At 42.7% G+C, this 15,862-nt stretch overlaps 1 protein-coding gene across 1 annotated transcript in view; it reads left to right on the top strand.

Annotated features, from left to right (window-relative positions):
- The window catches only part of VPS53 (VPS53 subunit of GARP complex), a 137,763-nt gene that overhangs the window by 10,207 nt on the left and 111,694 nt on the right, over positions 1-15,862 (top strand). Inside the window, exons 3-4 of the mRNA XM_025916500.2 lie at positions 1,543-1,592; positions 3,038-3,104. Of these exons, the coding sequence (XP_025772285.1) occupies positions 1,543-1,592; positions 3,038-3,104 (117 nt within the window). The remainder of the gene's footprint in view (positions 1-1,542; positions 1,593-3,037; positions 3,105-15,862) is intronic.

The following is a 15,862-nucleotide window of genomic DNA, read 5'->3' as shown; positions in this document are numbered from 1 at the left end:
TAGTCTGGATTTCTGAAAATTCTCAGTAACCAGTGGCTTTGTCAGAACAGTAAACAAAGATGTAAATGGCCTGGTCTGACATCTCACTTGTGACCTGGTTCTTTTACCAGGCAGGCTCCTGGCCTTCTCCTGCCACCAGAGGTTGTTGATAATAATTAATAAGCACAGTTCCTGCATCACCCTTGCTTCCTTCTGAGGTAAAAGGAAAGAGGACTTAAAAAATTGTTTTTTGAAAACTTGAGTTAAAATGGTGTTATAAAATTGTACAATCTCTATTCCACTAGGGGGCACCATTTCCTTGCATTTTTTGCTGGCTAAGGTTGGAAATAGTCCACTTGTGTGTCATTGTCCTAAAACTCGAAATAACTGTATTATAATTACAATAGCAACGTGTAGCCAATATAGAGCAGTTAGAAAATACTTACAGGTAAAAAGAATAAAAAATTAGAATCCCTTCTCAGATTGAAATTACTGCTACTGATTTCATAGATTACAGCTACCGGTATAGATTCCAAAGCTACCAGTGTTTTTCCTTCCAGATGTTTTTTTCTAATGGATCTACAAACTTAGAAAAAATAGATTTATTTATTTATCAGCGTATAACATGATGTAGAGGAGTACTCAAGTCTTAAGTGTACAATTTGATGAATTTTCACAAAATGAATACAGCCAGGTGACCACCATTTAGAGAATAAGACATTCGTGCAGCGTCTTTAGATGGACCCCTCTTGCCTTCTCACAGTAACTACCTCCTCCAAAGGTAGCCACCATCCTGGCTCCTGACATGAAAGAATAGCCTCACTCATTTTTGGACTATATAAAAGGAGTCATACGACATATGTCCTTGTGTCTGGCTTTTTTGGTGCAACATTATGTTAGTAAGATTTATGCCTCTTGTTGTGGGTTGTAATCTTTCATTTTAGTTGGTGTATTTTGTTATATGAACTTGTCACAATCCTATATGCCAGGGGTCAGCAAACTTTCTGTAAAGGGCTGGATAGGAAATATTTTAGGCATTGTGGACCATTCTGTCTCTGTTGCAACTATTCACCTCTGCGTTTGTGGCTCAGAAGCAGCTGTGGATAATATGTAAATGAATGGGCATGACTGTGTTCCAATAAAACTTTATTTACTAAAAATAGATACCAGGCTGGAATTGGCAGTAGTTGCCAACAACTGCTATACTTTTTTTTTTTTTTTTAACTTCATTTATTTATTTTGGGAGAGAGTGCAAGTGGGGGAGAGGCAGAGAGAGAGGGAGAGAGAGAATCACAAGCAGGGGACACGAGACTCGATCCCACAAATGGCAAGATCATGACCTGAGCCGAAATCAAGAGTTGGATGCTCCATCCACTGAACCACCCAGGCGCTCCATCCCAGTGAACCACCCACTCTTTTTTTTTTTTTTAAAGTTAAAATTGTATCACACTATGATTAATTTTTTTGAGATGTCATAAATAGCCTCGATAGCTCATTATTTCCCTGTAAAGGGGAAATTCTAGAAAGTGAAGTAATAGCTGGCACTTTTCCTTCTTTTTGTAGTCTCTGGCAAACATTGATGAAGTCGTGAACAAAATTAGACTGAAAATAAGGTAAGTGACACCATATGATTATTAATCGTTGATGAAAAGTATGCTGTTGATTTTAATCATATTCTAGATCACACTTATCAGTTAGAACCCTGTAATCTCAAGTTTGCTGTTTATGACAACTTAAAAAAAAAATAATTCCCTAACTGGATTTCCATATGAACCTTGTGGCAAAGAATCGGATTTTTTTTGGACAGTCTTCAAATTATTTCTAAAAAGGGAAGGAAGCTTTAACAGGCTATTCAAAATGGTTGGTTACAAAAGGGGGTAAAAGCATTTTTTTCTCTATTTTTATTGGTTTTATGTCCTTAGCAGATTGACCTTTTTTTGTACCTCCGAGTCTTAGATATGAGGATGGGTTTATATATGAATTCCTGGGCCATATACCAGCTATCAATATGGTCAGATGTGCTCATTGGCGTTTGTGGTGACCGAAGGTTAAATATTGGGATTAATCTGGGATGTGCTTGCCAGAGTTAGACGTCAGGAGTCCTTCCTGCCCAGTAGCCTGGTTCTGGTTTATCCATGTCTGGATTTCCAGCTGTGACACATGGCACATGACACGTGGTTGATGTCAGTACTTCAAATATCGTTTTTTGCATTTGTTTTGTTTTGTTTGACTTTTGATGAAGAGAAGCCTCACTTCGAATCCAGGAGATGATTTCCCTTTTCCCTTACGACCTTCGGGCCTTTCAGTGAAGACCTTTGCCATGAGTGTGTTGTTCAGTCGGGTGCCTTAGGATGCGCAAAGACGCCTCTTGCTTCGGCTCTGGTGGGCTTCGGCTCTAACAGTTCTAGCAGAGACTACTGAGTTGGCCAGGATTTGCACAGGAAAAATGGTCCAGAAATCACTGCACGACAACATACCTTTGAAACATTCTCTGAACGGAAAGTGGAATTAAACCGGTATGAATGTCTCTGGTTGAGGTGCCACCAAATGGCCCGTGTTGGAACTGGAGTCCACAGATCCACCTCCTACACGGATCGCAGTCAGGGCCCAGAGGATGAAGCACCGATCCCATATAGCACCGGTTCCTTAGCCCTTTAAGGTTTCTAAGGATGTGCCCGGGGATTCTGTGGGGGGCAGTTTGAATTCTCTGACTTGTTCCCATAGAGTTTCGGCAACATCGCCATTCCTGGTTTTCTCCATTGGAAAATACTAAGTTATGTTGGGGCTTTCGGACAGCTCTGAATAATAAGCAAGAACAGGCTTCTTAAAAGGCAGAGACTACTCCTCAGTCTATGCTGGGCTCGACTTCTTACACTGCCATTTGTGCCTTAGTTGGGGGTCTGAGGCCTCAGTCTTCCATCATTCAAATTTGTGTGGTTCTCTGGATAAGGAGGTACCCCCTGTGGGAGTTGATGGATAAGTTACCAGCTGTTTTTCTTTTGGTCACCCTAGAGTAGAGACTGTTTTAATGATTTGTATCCCTGAACTTTTTCACTAGGAGACTGGATGACAATATTCGAACTGTTGTAAGAGGTCAGACGAACGTGGGGCAGGATGGCAGGCAAGTAAGTAACTTATTCCTCCATACTAATCATATCCTCCTGATTTCTTCACCACCCAATGACCAAGTGACCAGAATGCTTGTGGAGAGCACTTTCTTTCTGATCTGCCCCCCGTGCGGCAGGAAGTGTGCATGACTTGTGTCACTCCTATCAGAGGTGGGCTGCCTAAACCAGCAGTGAGCTCTCAGTCGGCGTCCCTTGAACCAGGAGCATATGGGAGCACAGCTCACCCGGGCCAGTGCCATGTAGGCTTAAGTGAGAAAAGTGAAGTCTCCTTGTCTCTCTCCACAGTGTCAGACATGGATTCATGTCATAGTTGTATAGTTCTTTTTGGATCTAGCTAAGGAGGGCTGTTGGAAGGGAATGAAGGGGGAAAGGGGTGTTTGGGGAGGAGGAATGCTTCCACGACTGAGGGGCCAGCTGTTAGCTATTAACCATTTTCCTTTTCATTTGGATTCTCTTCTGTTTAGGCATCTTATTTCAGAAATTGCTGTCATAACAGAGATGCTGAGCATGCCTTTTCTGGTCTTATGTGCAGTTTCTGCTGTTCCCTTTTCGATACTAACTCCTTAGGTCAGTGTGTGCCTCTGTGATAGTTTCAGTTCTGTCATTTGTCCTCTTTGACATTTTTTAGTGCAGCTATTTTCTTTTCTTTTTTTTTGCAGCTATTTTCTTAAAATATACATTATGCTACCCGAATTTTGGGGGGATGGGAGGTGTCATCCTATGTATAAATGTCCTGCTCTCTCTTATTCCTGCTTCCTCTGCTAGTAGCTTATAGGTATTATGTGTCTCTTTTACGTTTTTAGTTTTATCCATGTCTCGATTTCCCCTACGTTTTATGACTAACTTTTCTTCCTAATAACCATCTTCCATTGGCCTATTTGTAAGTATCTCCTTCCTTCCTTGTTGTCATCAGCAGCAGTATTTGTATATAGACCTGTTAGTTTCCTAAGACTGATCCGATTTCCTAGTCCCTGCATCCTTCTTAGCCCTTATTGCTTTGTTTTCGTCTATTTAGGTTTCTCCTATGAAGCATGGCTTCTTTAGCAGGTGAGGCCTGTGTACATGGGGCCCTTAGAGGTAATAAAGAGTAACAATGTAGCCTGCAAATACTCCAGCCTCCTTCTGCCCTTTACCTTTCCTTCTATATGTCTGGTCTTGTCATCTATCTCTTCAGAAACCTCAGTGGCCTCTGTCTACCAGATCGAATCCAAGTTCCTCTGTTTGGCATTCAAGGCCTCAATCTGCCTTTCCAGTTTTGTGTCCTGCCGAGATCCATCCAAACAGAAGGCTTAGTGCTCCGCAAGCACCGTGCTTTCTGAACCCATGCATTTTACTTTGTTTTGTCTGAAATGCTCCCTCTCCTCTTTTTCTTCTAGTAACTTCATTTCAAAATCTACCTAAGACCCAGCTCAAACACTGCTTCCTCCATGAAATTTTCTGTTTAGCTCATCTGGATATACAGGAATTAGAATTTTAGACCTAGAAGGGACTTGGAACTCATCTGGTCCACACTTCTCATGAGCAGATTCATCTCGATACCCCTTAGCTACATGTATATCCTTTCTGCCCACAGACTCCCAGGCCTGTGCGTGTACTCTCCTTTGACTTACTAGCGAACAAATCTTGCCCCCTCGACTAGTTTATAAGCTCCTTGAGGCAAGAACTAAATCCTCCCCATCTTTGTATTTCTCTCAACACATAGTTCACGTGCAGTAACATTTTATTCAACGGTATTGAACATTTGGTCTATGTGAGACTATTTATTTATTGTAAATAAGCAAAAGCCCTTTACCATGAAACATTTTGATCAGCGTGTGTCCCTATAAAGTTGTTTACAGCTTGATTTGTGTGTGCCCAGTCTCGAATGACTACTCTTTGAAATAATGACACACCTTTCTAGTGTGATTTCAACCTGCACTTCGAACGGCTCACTGAAATACTTAACGAGAGGGTCAGGTGTTTAAAATTCCAAGAATGTGAACCTAACGTGAAGGACGCATCAAGACTTTTTGTTGGGTCATGCCATGTAGAGGTGTATCTTGCAGTTAGTTATTTATGATCTGACCTGCGGTCACAAACTAGCAGTAGTGACAGGCCGGGCCCCAAATTAGACCGCCCGCGGGAATGTCGGCCTTCGCCACCTTCACGTGTTCATAGGTGACAGGTTGATGCAGCAGGGCCAGGTCCGGTTTCAGAGAGCAAGACCACATTTTCAAGAATGTTTAGATAGCATTTCAATCTGTGGTGGAATTTTGTGTTCGTCTCCTTAGAATCCAGACAGAGAGGAAGCCCAGAAGAAATAATTGCTTTTCCTGTCATCCCCTCCATCTATCTTTTCCAACAGTTTGTAATGCAAGCTCGAACAGAGACTTTTTTTTTCCAGGGAGCTTTTGAGTCCCATTCTTGTCAGCCCCTGTGGGTAAAGCCTTGCTATCCAGCCCTGGCTGGCTGGTGGTTTGCGGAAGAGAGACTCCATTTGCCTGGCACAGACTTGGGAGAATTATGGATGTTCCAAAATACTGAGTTTTATAGGTCGAGAGGCCCAAGATTCCCCTCTTCCCTGGAACAGAGTAAAAGTTTGCTTTCAGAACTTGTTTCCTAAGCTTCTGAGGAACACTTGGGAGGAGAGCAATATTACGGGCAGAAGGAAATTTTCATTTTATAACTTTCACCTTGATTGTGTCCAACCAGAACCAGGGTGCTTTTTAGTCTGTAAATGAGAGGGAATGTTTATTTCCCATTCGTGGTGTCTTGAAAGACTTTTTTTAGCAAACATTTTTGAAAAGCAGTGTTTCTAACTATAAAATTATCTTTGGGGAGGCAGTGATTTAGAAATTGAAGACACAGGAAGGCACTTGCTGTAGTTTTTTGAGAATTCGGAACCAGCTGCCCGGTTAGCATTCTGCTACACATTTTGGAGAACTTTGGATCATTGACCATGTCCTACGTGGCAGACGAACTGGTTTAGTCTGTGACCTCTTCTAACCAGACTGTGGTGCTCATACAGAGTTAATACAGCACAGAATTCTCCCCATTTTCTTCTGCTGAAATCATCAGGCCAAAGCTTTAATTAAATGCCCACATGTTTCAAACTTTGTGGATAAGATGAGTCAATTCCACTAATACAGGATCTGATATGCTACGAGCCTTACGCAGCTTCCCAAGAATTAAAACAGACAGCTTGGCTGAGGGGGGAAAAGAGGTGAATAGAGGAGTGGGTTAGAAAAAGAGAAAGCTGGCATGTGACATTTCGAGAGTGGCCAAACGTTGACCAGTTCCCAGTAAGTTCACTGAGAAGCACCGAGAGGGTCAGCCACTGGGCTTCTGTCTTCTTGAGTGGAGGAGCTTGGCTACAGAGTTACTGTTGCATCAGAGCAACAGGGTTCAGGAGGGGAAGAAATTGTTATTGCCATCTCCAGCTCAGCTCACTAACATTCGGTTTTTAAGAAGCTTCAAGTATCTGCAGTACAACCTTCCTCCCAGTTCAGGAATCCTTTCTATGGCATCTCTGACATTTCAGTGTCCTTCTGCCTCTGCTTGGACACTCACGATGATGGACAACTCGCTCCTTTGTTGTTCCACAGGAGAGGCTCGGTCTTTTCCAGTATCCAACAGCTTTAATTGTAAGAAACTTCTTTCCTTCTTAGACTGAACTGAAATAGTAAAATAGACCTCATTGTGACTTCTCGTTGCTGAGTTCTGCCAGCTGGACCGGTGTGTAATCCCTTTTCCTTATTATAGTTTCTGAAATTTTAAATGGATATTATGTTCCTTTCTTACTGTTCCTTTTTCTAGGCTAACCATTCTTAGTTTCTTCAGCTTTACAATCTGATCCTTTATCATCCTGGTTACCTTACAGTTTGTGAGCATCATTTTTTTTTTTTTTTTTTTTTGAGAGAGAGAGAGAGAGAGAGAATGAATCCTGTCAGCATGGAGCCCCACGTGAGACTCGAACTCACAAGCTGTGAGATCACAACCTGAGCTGAAGTCAGACGCTTAACCAACTGAGCCACCCAGGCACCCCTGTCAGCATCATTATTAAAACATGGTTCCTGGCCAAGAGGACACATACTGTGTGGGCACACAGTGGGACAGTTTACCTCCTTGTTCTAAACTGGGGTTGTTAACAGGGGAACTGGGGGCTCAGGGACTGTCAACTTCCTGAAATTATTCATTTTTGTATTGATAGACTTATTTCTGAAGAACAGATTCATTGATTTTTCAAAATTCTCTTAAGGAGTCTGTGACTCTTCAGAAGTTAAGGACCACTGGTTTAGACCCAGTTCTCCCATTCATTCATTACCTTGGATTTTTGGGTGAAATTTTGGGCCATGTCATGTTGTTGGCTTCTACGGAGTTGGCGGTTGTCCGAAATCCCCAGGTCAGGAGTTTCAGACAGATGCTCACAGCGCTAGAAAAGTAACCTAAATGGCTTCAGCAGGCCACTGTGCATCCATGTGTATCCACCGGGCGAGTAAATGCCCTATCTAAAGGGGACAGCCACATCTCTGTTCTAACCAATTGTTGTCATGTCTGAATGCACACCTGGAGATGCCAGACCTATCAGGTTTTCAAGAGAAGCCGGAAATCCGGATTTTTGTGCGACTCTCCACATTTTTCAGTGTTGGCTTAGTGTTTTTCACAAATACTGCAAAGGCCAAACAAAACACATCTGCGCCAACAGTTCGCAACATCTGCCCCAGGGCTTTTTTCATATGAACTACTTTTCAACTTTCCTCTGTTTGTTTAAGAAATTCTTTTGAAATCAAGTGCTGAACTTTATGTTGTCCCCCCCATTTCATCTTGCTAGTTTTGCTTGATTGCCCCAGCCAGCTGAGACCTTTTGGAATCTTGATGACTTCCCCTTTTTATCATTAGCACATTTGCCAGACAAATTCTATGTCTTGGCTCACGTTGTAGACGAAAAGGTTGAACAGGATGGGTTCATAGCCACGTGGCATGCTATTAGACACTTTCTCTTCTCTTCCTTCTCCTCATTTTGGTACAAAGTGCCAGGCCCAGAAAACAAAGAATTTCTTCCTGTCCTTGGTATCTGTCCAGGGCCATGTTTCTTAAATTTCCCATGTCTCCATTTTCCTCAGATAATGGGGGCTAATCATACTTGCCTTCTCTCTTTTCATGGAGACATCGTATAGATTTATTAACTAAATCAGTAAAGCATGTTGCCTTCCAAGGAAGAACTGTTCTTTGCTTTTCATCCTCAAAATGAGGCTATCGTCTAATTCAGGCGTTAGAACAAAAATAGCTGTGCTCCCCAAGACCCTGAACTAGGTAGATGGCGGGAGTTTATAGCATAACATTGATCTTCATTTTGTGGGATTATGAATTTGTATTTGTCAGCTCTCTAGGGAGATGGTTTGAATTTGTCCCCTCAATCACTTCAAATTTATCCTCTCTTATCCTCTCTTTGAGAGGAAAATGAAGCCCATTGATGGAAGAAAATAAATGGCATTAGTATTAAAGGGGCTATAAATAGTTTGAAAAGAAAGGGGAGGGGGGCACTGTCGCTTGCTTCCTCCTGCTGAAGCATACTAAATCTAAAGCAATTGAGCTTTTTTTTTCTTTTTAAAAATTTTTAATGTTTATTTATTTTTGGAGAGAGACAGAGCATGAGCAGGGGAGGGACAGAGAGAGAGGGAGACACAGAATCAGAAGCAGGCTCCAGGCTCTGAGCTGTCAGCACAGAGTCCAACGCAGGGCTTGAAACCACGAACCCTAGATCATGACCTAAGCCGAAGTTGGACACTCAACTGGCTGGGCCACCCAGGCACCCCAGCAATTGAGCTTTTAAAGCATATGCTCGAATTTGTCCATTAGTGACCGAGAATGGTTAGGCATTTTTTGTTTTGTTTTGTTTTGTTTTGTTTTAGTTTTTTTTGGAATGACATTTTCAAAATGTCTACAGACAACACTAAACTTCAGAAATTGCTGAGACCTGAGAAGGACCTGGGAGTGCCGGAAGCCCTGTGACCACCCACTGGGGCAGTGGAGTCAGGTTGTGAGGGTTCTCGGGGCTTTGTGCCTCTCCGGCAGCCTTCCGTAGGCGAGTGGTGCCTCTGGTTTTGATCGAGGCTCTCCACCATTCTCCAGGCAGCATTTCTTACATCTGGTGCAAAGGTTGGCTTGCCTTTATTTGACAAGTCGAATCTGAATAAGTGTTCAGTTTTGCCTACTTGTCAAGCACTGCTGACTGTAGTTGAGGCAAGGACTTGTAGTGACGGTTCAGTCTGATCACCATGCCTCAACCCTTTTATGGCACGTGAGCCTTACCAGCACTTTTCGACAGAGTGATTTGTTTGCTACATATTGGAACCCTGGCCACTTGCCTTCTATGATCTCTGATTTTTTTTTTTTTAATTTTTTTTTTTTTCAACGTTTATTTATTTTTGGGACAGAGAGAGACAGAGCATGAACGGGGGAGGGGCAGAGAGAGAGGCAGACACAGAATCGGAAACAGGCTCCAGGCTCTGAGCCATCAGCCCAGAGCCCGACGCGGGGCTCGAACTCACGGACCGCGAGATCGTGACCTGGCTGAAGTCGGACGCTTAACCGACTGCACCACCCAGGCGCCCTATGATCTCTGATTTTAAGACAAGCTGTAAGGAAGTCAAATAGCTGTCCTTGCTCTCCTCTGTGGAGAGTGAAGAACTAAAAAAGGGCGCATTTTATTTGAATTCACTAAGGATTGGGGTAATTGGACATTGTCACTGATATAACATTGGATGGCATCCTGGTCAAATGAAAACACCTGAGCTTTGAATTTAAATTTTGGCTCCGCCCCTGGGTGTGACCTTGGACAAGTTTCTTAACTTCTCTGAGCGGAGGGTTCTTGTCTGTGGTATAGAGACAGTGATAACTGCTTCAGGGTGGCGGGGCTCTGTGGTGCTCAGCAAATGGCCGAGATGGTGCTGCTGCTGATGATATGACGTAACCCCCTGGAATATCCCAATTCCGTGCATCCAGGCACTTGTCAAGTTCCTGTGACTTTTCCATCACCTCCACTCCTTTTCATTCCTAAAGTCCTGCTTCAGGGCCACTTCAAAGGCTCTGCAAGCCTCCCTACTGTCCCTCGGTGAGCCGTTGTCTGTGAATGAAAATTGCAGCACAGCTTACCTGTGGCCCAGAATACCTGCTGTTCCATCGGGGGTGGTGAAAGGCTCTGTTCTCTTGTCCTGGCCTTACGACCTGCATCAGACTTTTGCCAGGGCTGCCCCTCCCCCAGGGGTTTCAGGCTCTTGAGAGGTGTGTTCGAGCAGTGGTTCTCAGGGCCTCACGCCCTTCCTGCGGTGCCTGCTCAGAGTCCACCGACTCTGCTCCAGGAGGAGGCTCTCTCCGGTTTCCCACTCTGCAGCTTTTCTCACGAGCACGCAGCCAAGATCTCCAGAAAGAGCCGCAGAGCGGGTGCAAACCGTTCTGTGCAGTCATCTCCCAGAGGTTCTGTACTGTCGCGCTAGCCCTGCACTTGGCCGTCGGTCATTTGTTAGAAATTTTAGCGGATTCCTTCCCGTCTGCTTGAATAGCTCGGCCACATGTGAGATGGTCCTTGCTTGTCCCGAGCTCTCTGATGGATTCAAGGAAAGTTGTGATTTTTTTGGTTTGTGTATTTTTTTCTCACCGTTAATATAAGAGCAATGCTCTCTCTGGCTTTCTGCATCCCAGGCGAGAGCCCAGCTGACCAGTGGCTTTCAAGGTGGCCTGGTATGATAAGTTCATTAATAAGGTTTTAGATTCTACATTGCAACTAATCTTTAAGAATCTACTGCTTTTTGAGTTTTGATGTACTTTCAAGGAGGATTATCAACAAGCCCAGAGAAAAGGTGTTAAAATATTTCTTTCTTTTCTTTTCAGTTTTTTTTTTTTGCCTTCTATTCAGATTTTATTTATTTTTTATTTTTTTTAGTTTACATCCAAATTAGTTAGTATATAGTGAAGCAATGATTTCAGTAGATTCCTTAATGCCCCTTCCCCATTTAGCCCATCCCCCCTCCCACAACCCCTCCAGCAACCCTCAGTTTGTTCTCCATATTTAAGAGTCTCTTATGCTTTGTCCCCCTCCCTATTTCTATATTATTTTTGTTTCCCTTCCCTTATGTTCATCTGTTTTGTCTCTTAAAGTCCTCATATGAGTGAAGTCATAGGATTTTTATCTTTCTCTGACTAATTTCACTTAGCGTAATACCCTCCAATTCCATCCACATAGTTGCAAATGGCAAGATTTCATTCTTTTTGATTGTCGAGTAACAACTCCATTGTATATATATACCACTTTTTCTTTATCCATCCATCCATCAACGGACATTTGGGCTTTTTCCATACTTTGGCTATTGTTGATGGTGCTGCTATAAACATGGTGGGGGGGCATGTGTCCCTTCGAAACAGCACACCTCTATCCCTTGGATAAATGCCTAGTAGTGCAATTCCTGGGTCGTAGGGTAGTTCTCTTTTTAGTTTTTTGAGGACCCTCCATACTGTTTTCCAGAGTGGCTGCACCAGCTTGCATTCCCATTTTTAAAATTTTTTTTATTGTTTATTTATTTTTGAGAGAGAGAGAGAGTGTGTGAGCTGGGGAAGGGGCAGAGAGAGGGAGACACAGAATCTGAAGCAGGCTCCAGGCTCCGAGCTGTCAGCACAGAACCCGACATGGGGCTGGAGCTCGCAAGCCACAAGATCATGACCTGAGCCAAAGTAGGATGCTTAACCAACTGAGCCACCCAGGTGCCCCACTTTTCTTTTTAAACAAATTTTTTAATGTTTATGTATTGTTGAGGGAGACAGAGTGTGAGCAGGCAAGGGGCAGAGAGAAAGGGAGACACAGAATCCAAAAAAAGTTCCAAGCTCTGAGCAGAGCCCAACTCGGGGCTCGAACCCACGAACTGCAAGATCATGACCTGACGCTTAACCGACTGAGCCACCCAGGTGCCCCAAAATATTTCTGTCTTTTCTAACTACTTATCTGTGTGAAGCCGCATTTTCATCATATTTTTCAACCACACAACGTATCACAGCAGAGTCAATACAGAGGCCTACAATGAGAGTCCAGCTGGTCTCTCTTAAAGTAGATGCTGAAGATATTCACAAAGGCACAGAAATGGTGCCATTTTTGTGAAATTTGTTTTGTTTAGGGGGAATACAGTTATTTTTCATAAAGACACGTTACTTATGTTAACATATAATGAGCTTATTGTTATTTTTTTTTAAGAATTTTTTTTTTTTAATGTTGGGCACCTGGGTGGCTCAGTCAGTTGAGTGACTGTTGATTTCTGCTCAGGTCATGATCTCACAGTTTGTGAGTTTGAGCCTCGCATTGGGCTCTGAGCTGACAGCATGGAGGCTCACTCAGTAAATATTGAGTGCCTTCTTTATGCTGGACACTATTCTAGGCATTGAGGATAATGCAATGAACAATGCAGAGAGAGACCCTAAGTGTGACATTTTTTCACTTCCAGAATCTGTGACTGTTAAGGAGTTATTCTTGTGACCTTGGCTCACTAAGCATGTTTGCCAGAAAATTGAAACTGAATTTTATTAAATGCCTTTTCAGCATCTACTGATATAATCACATGGTTTTCCATCTAATTGATTAGCTTAGTTTGGGGTTTTATTTTTTTAACATTTAATCCTACCTGCTGAGTCATTGTGTTATTGTCCTTCTAATGTGTTGTTAAATTCTGGCATTTGCATCTGGGATTTTCATCCATGTTCAAAAACTTCAGTCCTCTTTGTGACTGAATAATATTCCACTGTATGCATATACCACATTTTTGTGTATCTGTTCCTCTGTTCCTGGACACTTGGGTTGTCTCCACCTTTTGGGTGTTGTGAACAATGCTGTAATGAGTACTGACACACAAATATCTGTTTGAGTCCCTCCTCTCAATTCCTTTTAGTATGTACTTAGGCATTGAATTGCTGGATCATGTGGTCATTTTTAATCATTTCAGTGTATTTAATCTCTTTGGAAACATTTTTTTTCCACATTGGTCTGAACTTTTATAGATTTATTTTTCCACTAGACAGGCGTACATTCGTATTTTATCTCCACTTAATCCATACAGACTGTGTTTCAGATTAGCTGTAGAGTCATAAGCTTTTGTGTTCAGGACCTAATAATGGTGATGCTGTCCCCTCCAAAAAAGAAAACTACCACGATTATTTCCTTTAGCTAAGAAGTCCAGCAGTTGGACTCTTTCCTCCCTGACCTTAGAAACACATCAAGTCCCACTTGTGTGCAGCATGACTATTGAAAATGGTTTTAGGAAAATAGTGTGCCAAGAAGGAACACTGAAGTTTATTATTCTTCTGAGCCATCCCCATATAAATTGGCACTCTTCAGAAGCCAAGGAAGAAGGTCAAGCATAACTTTTGCCATCTGCTTGTTTCCATGTTAAAGGCAGTCACAAGTTTAAACTAGAGTCTCTACATCTAAAGAGGAAAATGCCATTCATCACTACTGTAACTGCTCTGGCTATTACCCAGGTTACTCTTGCTTTTGACTGCTAGTAGTTAGTGACTTGGGAAGGAAAATTCCATCCTTAGTTTGAGGTTGCACGTTAGAAAAATTGCTGACAGGGCAAAGCTTTCTGGGTTTCAGATCCTTGACACAATAAGTCATTCAAATATGTTTAAACAATGGATGGAAATTTGAAACTCTGTCTTCATGTAAGAACTTGACCTCCTTTTTGCTCTTCCTTTTTTCACCCATGGAAACACAGGATTTAGAGCAGCGGGAGTTCAGTGCTGTGGTTGTTCTGTCATCATTTCCATTTATAAATCCCAGTGAGTCTGTAATATAGCTATAAAATGTCTTGTGCTGTAGTTTGGGCTCTGAGGTCTTCTCTAGAAGAAGATTAATTTTGTAAAATTAAAGATAATGCTTTTTTTAGTCTGTTTTGGTTTGGTGTTCTATAGTCTTCTAGATTAAAGCTCTGAAACGTAAGAAACTATCGTCCTCCATACAGTATTGGGTCACATGCCAGGATCTTTGATTTTTGTTTCCATGTTATATTGTAAACTCTGAACAGATGCTGTGTTGGTCTCTAAGTGTTGCACGTGATACCTGGAGTATGGATGTTAGGCAAAATATATTAGTGCTACTTTCATAATGGCCTCCAAGCATAAGGGGGACATTTCTTGGGAGATGTACTTACTGACAGGTAAATTTGATGACCCAAATACTGTCTTTCATAAAGAAAAGAGGTGAACTGAGGGGTCTTTATCCCATCTCAGACCGAATTGCTCACCTTTGTCCCCTTGTCATACCTCTGAACTTTTCTTGTTCTCGGTCACATAAGAACAGTAGGGACGGGTAGCCAACGCCTACTCATATGGTAGTATCATTTATGTAGGCCAAGTGCTACACTCTTTTTTTTCGTTGAATACTTGGAGATTCTGATCTTTGGAGATTTCTGGTGACTGGATGAGCATCTTGTGGTCAGGTTCCAATACATCTGTCAGCTCTGGAGTTACCCAGACCTCTAGAATTAAGAATGTATTGTTGTAGGAGAAATGTGTCTTTCTTGATTGATTCACTATAAGCAGAGACATGTTAGAGTTGCTTTGACAGAAGGTACATTTTGAGTCATTTGTCTTGATCTATAATGTTGATGTTTTATTACAATATAAGCATGCTTGTCTTGCATTCTACAAAATATTTGTTGCAGTATTTCCAAATTACTTGATGTAATATAAAATGGGTATAATTCTCTCCATTCTACAGGTGAAGAGGCAGGCTCAGATAGGTTCTGTGACTTGCCCCAAATCACAGTCAGTGAATCCCAGGTCCAGATTTCCTGCTTCCCAGTATGCTGTGTACTTGTCCATCCCAAATTCTCTTTTGAAATAGTGACAGGTTTTTTTTCTTTTTGAGAGAAAGAGAGGGTGCAAGTGAACCAGGGGCAGAGAGAGAGAGAGAGCATCCGAGGAGGGAGGGAGAGAGAGAGAGAGAAGCGGGTCTCACCCAAAGTGGGACTCCTGTTCACCCACAGCAGGGCACGAGCTCACCCAATGTGGGACTCAAACTCATGAACTGTGAGATCATGACCTGAGCCAAAGTCAGATGCTTAATGGCTAAGCCACCCAGGTGCCCAACAATGACAAACTTTAAAAGCGGATTTGAGAATCACTGTTCAGAACCTGAAAAGTTAAGTGGTTCCCAAGGGAATCCTAGCAATGACAGTGACCCATGGCCTTGTTAACCAGCTAGGTCCCTCGCAATGACAGTGACCCATGGCCTTCTTAACCAGCTAGGTCCCTCGCAATGACAGTGACCATGGCCTTCTTAACCAGCTAGGTCCTTCACAGCATGATGAGGAGGCTAGGCAGAGAGAAGTGCTCAAGGCTGAAAGGAGAGAGCTGAGTGATCTGTGCACACCGGTAGTACTGGAGAGAGGCAAGAGAGATGGGAGGAGATCATTCAGATGGAGCCCCAAGGGGGTCCATGGCCTAAAGGGCTTTTGGTACAGAAGGTATCTCCAAAAGTCAGCTGAAGGAACATCCAGTTGTGAGCACAAAAGGTCGTTTTCTTCTGAATGAAGACTCGTGATATAGATGGGACTTTCTTTTTTTTTATTTTTTTTTTTATTAAATTTTTTTTTTTCAACGTTTATTTATTTTTGGGACAGAGAGAGACAGAGCATGAACGGGGGAGGGGCAGAGAGAGAGGGAGACACAGAATCGGAAACAGGCTCCAGGCTCTGAGCCATCAGCCCAGAGCCCGACGCGGGGCTCGAACTCAC

This window comes from Puma concolor, chromosome E1, assembly GCF_028749965.1.
Source record: "Puma concolor isolate L17-30 chromosome E1, mPumCon1.1.hap2, whole genome shotgun sequence".
Taxonomy (NCBI): Eukaryota; Metazoa; Chordata; class Mammalia; order Carnivora; family Felidae; genus Puma; species Puma concolor.
The sequence above is the reverse complement of the archived record's forward strand: the minus strand, read 5'-3'. Positions and strand labels throughout refer to the sequence as shown.